The sequence below is a fragment of the Volvox carteri genome, assembly GCF_000143455.1.
Source record: "Volvox carteri f. nagariensis unplaced genomic scaffold VOLCAscaffold_16, whole genome shotgun sequence".
Lineage (NCBI taxonomy): Eukaryota > Viridiplantae > Chlorophyta > Chlorophyceae > Chlamydomonadales > Volvocaceae > Volvox > Volvox carteri.
In genome coordinates, this window is record NW_003307559.1 from 984,933 (window position 1) to 993,660 (window position 8,728).

An 8,728-nucleotide genomic window follows, 5' to 3' on the forward strand; every position below is an offset into this window, starting at 1 on the left:
GACGCTGCTGTGCCTCCCGTTTCTTGCTGTGGCCGTGGCGATACGAAATAACCCCGCGACCCCGATAACCACTGCACTGCCGAAACACAAAATTTGGCACGGTTTCATGCTGATTAGTCTAGGGTTGTGACATGTATGTATTTGCAAGAGGTTAAGGCACGAGCTCTGCGGCTGACCCCTGGTTCAAAGAATCATATTTGTCAATCTTTTCAATTTTTTTGGTTGGCCATAGAATGCACCTCTATTCACGCTATTACGGACTTCTTCTGGGTCATCCGTAGCTTCAACCGCATGACAGCTCCTTCGCGACTAGCAAACATCCTGGCATCTCAACCTTTATACGGCCTGTGGCAATTCCATGTATCAATAAAACACACTATGCACGCTGACAGGCATAAATAGCAAGGACGAGTCCGCTTCGCTCCTTCTCTGTGCCTTTCGCAAGGCATTTCAACGCATCTACTGTCTTCACCTTGTTTTACACATACCTCTAAGGCCTACCTCATCAGATTATATGAAGGGCATGTAAGCGCGTCTTTTGGATTGCGGATAGGCTTTTCAGCGCAGATGTCGGAGTCCCAAGGGGGCAGCCAGTACTCTGGGCAAGGTAGTAAAGGCCCAGGATTAAAGCTTAAACTCAAACTTGGTGCCTCGGTCGCAAATCGCCCTGAAGCAGCACCGGGGGCCTTGCAAGATGCACCAGGACAAGGAAGCCAAGTGCCTTTCTCCACCGGCTTATCCGGACCTCCTCCCGTCAACAAAATTCGCTTAAAGCTTGCAAAGTCTATGGCAGCAGCGGCAGCGGCTGCGGCAGCAGCAGGTGCAGGCGCATCGGCAGCTGCGCCGGCCCTTGCCCCAACCCCGGCTTCGGCGCAACCGGGAGCTGCTCCCCCTTCCCTCCCCCAATCATTCCCTACGCAAGCCGCCACACATCCTGCACCAACCAACAGGGCCTCATCACCCCGCGATTTGGGTCACCACACCGAAGCCGTCGTGCCAGGTCCCCGCCAAACCCCCGCCATAACCGTTACTGGCCGGCTGAAGCGACCACGTCCCGCTGACCAGCCTGCGGCAGCTGCTAACCCAGATGAAGCCCTCGAGGACCTGGAAGATCGGGACCAGTCCCCCGATCGAGACGCAGTGGCATCAGCGCTCCAGGGCCGCGGTGCGGTAGTGGCAGCCGCGGCAGGCGCACAGAAGCCACCTGGCGCGAGGCCGGGCTTGGACGTTGAGGACGACGACGAGGAGGACGCGGGGCTGAGGAGGGGACGTAAGGTTCGCAAAACTGCGCGGATGATTCAGGATGAGGACGACGACGACGAGGAGATGGACGCGGCCAGATCCCAGCGTTCGACAGGGAGTGGTGGTGTGGACGTGGGCCTCAGAGGCAGTGCAATGCGGGGCGGTGCTGGTGTAGGTGCGGGGGCGGCGCCACCTGCAGCTGCTGCTGCTGCAGCTGCAGCTCAGCGCCCCGGTGTGGCAGCCGGTCGGGCGGGCGGCGCTGTCAGTATGTCGGTATCGCCTCCGAGCCGCGGCAGCACTTCCCCGTCTGGCAGCTCCGGAGCGTACGGCCAGCCCGCGAACAGCAACAGGACGAGGGCCGTCGCCGCAGCGGCGGCGGCAGCGGCGGCGGCGGCTGCACGAGCGGGCAAGCCACCAGCGGGCGCTGCTGGCCCTGGCGGGTGGAAGCCGGCGACGGCGCCGACGCCGACGCCGGCGCCGGCGGCGGCGCCGGCAACGAAATCCGCAGCCCCTAATGCCGGCGCCGCGGCCCCCACTGCCGCGGCCGGTCGCGGCAGCCGCAGCCGCAAGCCAACCAAGCAGTTTGGCGCTGAGAACGACGGTGAGGAGCTATCGGACGACCCATTCGACAAGGAGGAAGAGGCGGAGTTTAAGCTGGTGACGGACGACGATGACGATGGCGATTACGATGATGACGACGACCTAGGGGGCCGACGGCGAGGAGGCTGGAAGCGGCGCGGCGGTTTCGGAGCCGGTGGGAGCTCGGGAAGGCCGGGAGGCGGCCGCGGCGGCTTCTTCGGGAACAGGTGCGGTGTACTGTACGGCACTAGTACACGCAGCTTCTAGTACGAGCACAGGCTTGTTCGCCTGGCGCTTGTCCTGTGGACTGGTTAAGGCTCTCGTCGGTTGTGCTTCTCTTTGCTTTCTGTTGAGCCGAGAATTTTCCTATATATTTGTCTCCTACTTCAAAACGTGCTTAAGATCTCTCAATCCGTTCTCACCATTTTTTTTCCTCCCGCGCACTAAAAACACAAAACAACAAGCAGAGCTGTACGGGAGCGCGCGCTCGGCGGCGACCCCGACGGTGTGCCGTACGATACGGATTTCTCGTCCTTGCAGCTGAAGCCCGACCACTCCAACCGGCCGCTGTGGGTCACTCCTGACAACAGGATCTTCCTGGAGACCTTCTCGCCCATTTACAAGCAGGTGAAGGGGGGAAAGGAGGGGTTGAAGGGGGTCGAGCATAGGCGAGGTTTAGGCCTGGTAAGCGCTGTCTTGTTGAGGGGGTTGAGCCGCCGCCCTCTCAGGGTTAGGTTGTTGGAGTTGTGCAGTGCGGAGGGGACGGCCAGGGGAGGGGGGAAAAGGCGAACCACGAGCGAGTGAAGCTGCTGCCAAGGAAAGAGAAGCAGGAGGGGAGGGAGGGGGTTAGAGAAGGGCTGGGGTGGCCCCTTGGCAGCCCCGGAAGGGGCGACGCGATGTGATGTGATGTCAAACCCGGAACGCTGAGCCTTGGGGCCGTTAGCGGGGGGGCCAACCGAGTAGATTAGGTGGGTGGGGGGTGGGGATGGGTCAGGTAGGGGGGTGGGGTGAAGTTGAGGCGGCTCGCACGGGCTGGCTACCTGTTGTCATTGATGGGGTGGGGTCGGGGGTGTGGAAAGGCTCTGGCATCAGGTTAGGTTCCCCCTTCCCCGGCGCCTGTCGCGCGCTCGTTCTCCGCCCGTTCCATTCGCACTGCAGGCGTACGACTTTTTAATTGCGATTTCGGAGCCGGTGTGCAGACCTGAGGTACGGTGCGCCCTCATCCTGTGCCGTACTACTAGTGTAGTGTGTGTTTGGGGGGTAATGCAGGACGGGTGAAATACCCCGGGGGACCCGGAGCCGCACGGGTGTGTTAGCCGACTGTGTGTGCGTATGTATGTATGTGGGTACAATCGAGTCGCGGCACGGGTGCGGTGTGTCTAGTAGCCCTCCTGATGTGTGTACTTGTGTATGTGTGCTTTCGGTTCTTTCCGCTAGCCCCACTAGCCCCACTAGATACGCGGCTCCTCCCGGCCTTCTCCCTCTCCTCCCCCCCCCACACACAGCTCCCCTCCCACACACACACACACCTCCCCATCACCACACACACACACACATATATATCCTCCCCCAGGCCATGCACGAGTACCAGCTCACTCCGCACAGCCTGTACGCGGCCGTGTCTGTGGGGTTGGAGACTGAGACCATCATCAATGTGCTCAATAGGTTAGTGGGGTGAGCGAACACTGGGGTGGGGGGGAGGATATTGGGGGGTCGGGCAACTTTACCCAAGTAAAGTAAAATGAAGTAGCCCAGCAGTGAAACGCCGTATGTGTGAGCGCATATATGTATATATATATATGTGTGTGTGCGTGTGTGCGAGAGTGTGTGTGTGTGTGTTGTGTTTGTATGTCCGGCGCTGATGGGGGGGTTTCATTTTCCTCCGTTAGCGCCAAGGATACCACACGTACATACATGGCAGAAGTTAAGGCCTGACTTCTGCTCCCGGAGGTTCCTGGTTCAAATCCGCCTGCCGACCCCTCGGAGTGCGAGTGAGGTGGCCCCCCATCTTGTTGACGGTGTAGGTCGTGATTATAGCAATATGCGATCTGACCAGGAACTAAGTTGAGGCGCCGTTGATCCGCTAGATTTGGTTGGATGCTGGTGGTGAGTTGCTGAAACCAACGAATACATTCCGAAGTCGGATGGGGTGAACGGATTAGGGTGCCCCTCTAGCAGGGGAGAGCAGGGAACTGCCTCCAAGGGAAAGGGGGCCGCTGGTGAAGCTATACCACCCTGTAACAACATACGCACATCACTAGCCTAGCTCCGAAACCTCCAGCCCCCGCTGTCGTCGCGCAGACTGTCCAAGGTGCAGCTGAGCGAGGAGACCAAGAGCTTCATCAGAGATAGTACGGCAAATTACGGCAAGGTACGACAACGCGCGGCCATGTTCTGTTCCGCTCCACCATGGTGGTTGCTCTGTGCCTTTCCTCCGCAAGCTTCTTTACCTTGCTGTCTTCGTTGCGTACGGCCCAATGCCGTACATGACAGTATACGAATTGCCGTACGGTTAGTACTCCTCAGCTCATCCGCTGTGTGCATTCTGTATGTCACTCCGTTACACCTTCCTCCTGCACCGCACCGCCCCGCACCGCACTGAGCACAAGAGGCCCACCAGCCGGGGGAGCCCACCGGACCACACTGGGCCGTACAACACAAACCCACATACGCACACACGGGTGCACAGACACCGCCGTCCTCTCGCCATTCTTTTCTCGTAACCCAGGTCATAAACACACATACGTACACACACACGTACACACACACGTACACACATGCGTACACACACACGTACACACAACACAAAGAAGCACACGCGTTCCACACGTGCACGCAGGTGAAGCTGGTTCTGAAGCACAACCGGTTTTACGTGGAGTCCACCCACCCCGAGGTGCTCAAGCGCCTGCTCAAGGTGCGGGGAAACACCTGTCTCTATCGGGGGAGGGGGAGGGGGGAACTTGGGGGGAGGGGAGGGGAATAAAGTGGGGGCATTTAGGAGGGCCCCTTCAGGCTTTTAGGGTTTGGGATGAACGCTGTGTACCACAATTCAGCTTAGTGTGTATATGTGTATGTGTGTGTCTGTGTGTTTTGCGCCGCTTTCATGGCCGTGTCCATGTTCGCCCCCCTTCCACCTTCCTGTAGTCGTGTCCATGATCCCCTGGCCCCCCTTACCCTGGGGCCGCCCGTAACTCCGAATCGACTCTCGCACTGCTGTGCCTCTTGGCCTGCAGGACAAGGTCATCCAGGAGGCTGCTGTGGGGGGAGGTGAGGGAGAGGTGCAAGAATGTGTTTTTGTGTATGTATGTATGTATGTATGTATGTATGTATGTATGTATGTATGTATGTATGTATGTATGTATGTATGTATGTATGTATGTATGTATGTATGTATGTATGTATGTATGTGAGTGGCTCACTGTCTTTTGTCATAACATGGCATCCTGATGGAAGTGCACGTTGTACGGGCGTTTGTACGAAACATGAAACTCGCGTCTGCACGGCTTATATCCGCATACGGCAGGTATCATTCAGAGCAGTCGGGCCCTACGTGAGCACGCAGCCGCCAACATCACCACCGCCGTCGATATGGTGGGGGAAGAGGCGCCACCCCAGGAGCCACAAAAGCCCGAAAAAGGGCTGGGGGACGAGGCGGGAAAGACGGCTCCAGGGGGGTTCGGCGGCGGCGACGGCAAGGGGGGCTCGGCGGCGGGGGAGGTCGTGGCAGATGGTGAGGAGGACGACGGTGTGGGGGCGTACGGCAAGGCGTTCAAGGACATCTCGGCGGAGGAAACTGAGCAAGAGGTGCAGGAGTTCGAGGTCAAGGAAGACAAGGTACGCGTGTATGTGTGTATGTGTATGTGTGTATGTGTATGTGTGTATGTGGATGTGCGCGTGTGTGTGTGTGTGCATGTGTGCATGCGCGCGTGTGTCCATGTGTGTGTGTGTGTGTTGGGGGCCGAGGTTGGTGTGGCAGTGTGGCGAGCGCCAGGGGAAGTGTTTTCCTACGTTTCCCGCCTGACACGTCAGCACAGCCCGATCAGGCGGATTTCCTCTGATACCCCGGCCCCCGGCCCCCGTGTACATCACGCCACGGCCTCGGCGCGCCTTTTCATGTCCTTGTCCCCGCTACCTTTTTTGTTGGGGGAAGGGGGACGGGGGAAGGTGTGCACGTGTTTTAATATACTGTGGGCGTCGGCAGTTTTGCGATGTGCACCCTCTTCGGAGGATGATCCCCTCGTACACACAAATGTGAGTGCATTGGTACATCGCGCAGCTGTAGAGCTGGCGCTTTCGGTGGAACGGAGGTTGTTTGGCATCTGAGCTGTTGTGTGAAGCTGGCTAGAGGATTCGAACAGGTGACGGCACCTTGCGTTGATAAGGGAGAACGGTTGAGAAGGACTCTTGACCAATATAACGGCCCCCCCCCAAGGAGGAGAGTGCTTCTGCGGCCCTTCGTTCCCGTTGGGGTATATATACGGTCAGGTGCCCCTCGCCAGCGTCGGGCCTCCCGATCATTATGTAACAAATATACACACATACATACACACATCCAGACATGCGTTGATATGCATACACACAGACATACAGACATACATACACATGCACACACACACTCACGCTCATGCATACACCCGCCACTCCTGGCGGCCCGCACACAGGTGGAGGAGGTTAAGAAGCGATGCATGCCTGAGGGCCTCAACTACCCGATGCTGGAGGAGTACGACTTCCGTAACGACCGCCGCAATCCCGACCTGCTGCCGTTCGAGCTCAAGCCGCATGTCAAGTTGCGGCCGTACCAGGAGAAGTCGCTGTCCAAGATGTTCGGTAACGGACGAGCTAGGTGCGGCCACCGGGCTGGGAAGAGGGGAGGAAGAGGAAGGGGAGGAGGAGGGGGGAAGGAGGAGGGGGGAGGAGGAAGAGGAAAGAGGAGGAGGAGGAAGAGGAGGAGGAGGAGGAAGAGGAAGAGGAAGGGGAGGGGGGAAGGGAGAGGGGGGAGGAGGAAGAAGAGGAGGAGGAGGAAGGGGGGGAAAGAGGAGGAGGGGGAGGAAGCCCCTACACACATGTCACAAATACTACCACCATCACATGACCTGTTTGTCCGTCTTTCTTTCAACTCCCACATTTACATTAATAAAACCTATTAATATAACGCTTCACTAAAACCGCACCTCCCTCCTCCTCCACACACACCCCCAGGAGCGGCATCATCGTGTTGCCCTGCGGTGCGGGCAAGTCCCTGGTGGGGGTGGCGGCGGCCTCCAGAGTCAAGAAGTCGTGTCTGTGTTTGTGCACCTCCTCTGTGTCGGTCGACCAATGGAAGTACCAGTTCCAGCTGTGGACGTCCATTGGGGACCACCAGGTGCCGCCACAGGACAGAGGAGTCCGCGTTTTCTCTTCTCGCAAAAAAGCTTTTGCGAGACCGCCAACCCTCCCCCCTGCCTAACCCCCCCCTTCCACTCCTTCCACTGCTACTGCCAACCCCCGCTGCTACCGCTACCGCTACCGCTACAGATCGCCCGATTCACCAGCGAGAACAAGGAGATGTTCCCGGGGGAGGTGGGCGTGCTGGTGACCACCTTCACCATGATTGCCTTCAGCGGCAAGAGGTCCGAGGAGAGCGAGCGCATCATGAACTGCATTCGGAGTCGCGAGTGGGGGCTGCTGCTCATGGACGAGGTGCACGTGGTGCCAGCGCAGATGTTCAGAACGGTAAATAAAGGATCAGAACAGTGTGGGAAAGGAAGTGGGAGGTGGGGGGAAGGAGGGGGAGTTGCGGGTTGGGCTGGAGGATGGGGTGGGAACCCCACGTGAACGAGTGTAAAGCTGCTGCCAAGGAAAGAGTGTACAAGACGCAGAACTGACCAGTAGGCGGTTTTGAAGGAGGCGACCTCGGGATGATGTAATGATGACGACCGCGGAAACCTACCTACCTACCTACCTAGCCGCCGATTAGGGAGGGGAGGGGAGGGTGGGGCGGAGCGGGTCGTCGTAGGGAGGGGGAGGAAGGGGGAGGAAGGGTGAAGAGGAAGGGAAGGAGGGGCTCAGAACGGAGGGGAAGGGAGGGGTAACTGGGTGCACCTTCCCGCACATGTGGCTGGGCCCGCACGGTTTTCGCGTCCGTCATCATCATCATCATCATCATCACCATCATCATCATCACCATCACCATCACCATCACCATCATCATCATCACCATCACCATCATAATCATCATAATCGGGAAAATACCCGTCCTCTCGGAGAGGTATCCGGTCGGGGTTTGGACCTAAGGGAGGGTCAAGAGCAGCAACGCCGCGTTCCTGTTCTCTAACCGTTAACCTCCCAACATCCAACATTATAACGGCCCAACCGCCCAACTGCCCCACCGCCCTCCTTTTAGGTCATCTCCACCTGCAAGTCCCACTGCAAGTTGGGACTAACTGCCACTCTCGTACGCGAGGACGAGCGCATCGCGGATCTCAACTTCCTCATAGGGCCCAAGTTGTACGAGGCCAACTGGCTGGATCTTACCCGAGCTGGACACATCGCGAACGTGCAGTGCGCGGAGGTGTGGTGCCCCATGACCGGGGAGTTTTACCGGTGAGGGGGGTGACGGGGAGGGGGGGAGATTGCGTGTGCGTGTGTATTTGTGAAGTGAGGGAAAGTATGGGAAGTGGCAGGGGGGAGGAGGAAGAGGGGTGTGGATGGGCCGGTGGGGGATGTGATGGGCCAGGCAGGGGGGGGTGTGCGGGAGGGCCCGGAGGGGTAACCCATCACCACGCCGTCACCGCCAGTGTCACGGAGGAGCCACATCCACCACCACCCCCCGTTCTCCCTCGACGTTCCAGGGAGTACCTCAAGAAAGAGAACGGTCCTCGTCGTCAGCTGCTGTACTGCATGAACCCCAACAAGGTCATGGCGTGTC

The 8,728-nt window shown here is 58.7% G+C and overlaps 1 protein-coding gene across 1 annotated transcript in view; it reads left to right on the forward strand.

Moving 5' to 3' along the window:
- Positions 1–514: 514 nt before the first annotated feature.
- VOLCADRAFT_90307 (uncharacterized protein) overlaps positions 515–8,728 on the forward strand; it is a gene marked incomplete at both ends in the record, with an annotated part of 10,624 nt that continues 2,410 nt past the window's right edge. Inside the window, 14 exons of the mRNA XM_002949808.1 lie at positions 515–525; positions 951–2,048; positions 2,412–2,505; positions 2,980–3,027; positions 3,395–3,495; positions 4,123–4,192; positions 4,661–4,735; positions 5,055–5,088; positions 5,345–5,640; positions 6,483–6,664; positions 7,021–7,183; positions 7,336–7,533; positions 8,204–8,403; positions 8,652–8,715. Of these exons, the coding sequence (XP_002949854.1) occupies positions 515–525; positions 951–2,048; positions 2,412–2,505; positions 2,980–3,027; positions 3,395–3,495; positions 4,123–4,192; positions 4,661–4,735; positions 5,055–5,088; positions 5,345–5,640; positions 6,483–6,664; positions 7,021–7,183; positions 7,336–7,533; positions 8,204–8,403; positions 8,652–8,715 (2,634 nt within the window). The remainder of the gene's footprint in view (positions 526–950; positions 2,049–2,411; positions 2,506–2,979; positions 3,028–3,394; positions 3,496–4,122; positions 4,193–4,660; positions 4,736–5,054; positions 5,089–5,344; positions 5,641–6,482; positions 6,665–7,020; positions 7,184–7,335; positions 7,534–8,203; positions 8,404–8,651; positions 8,716–8,728) is intronic.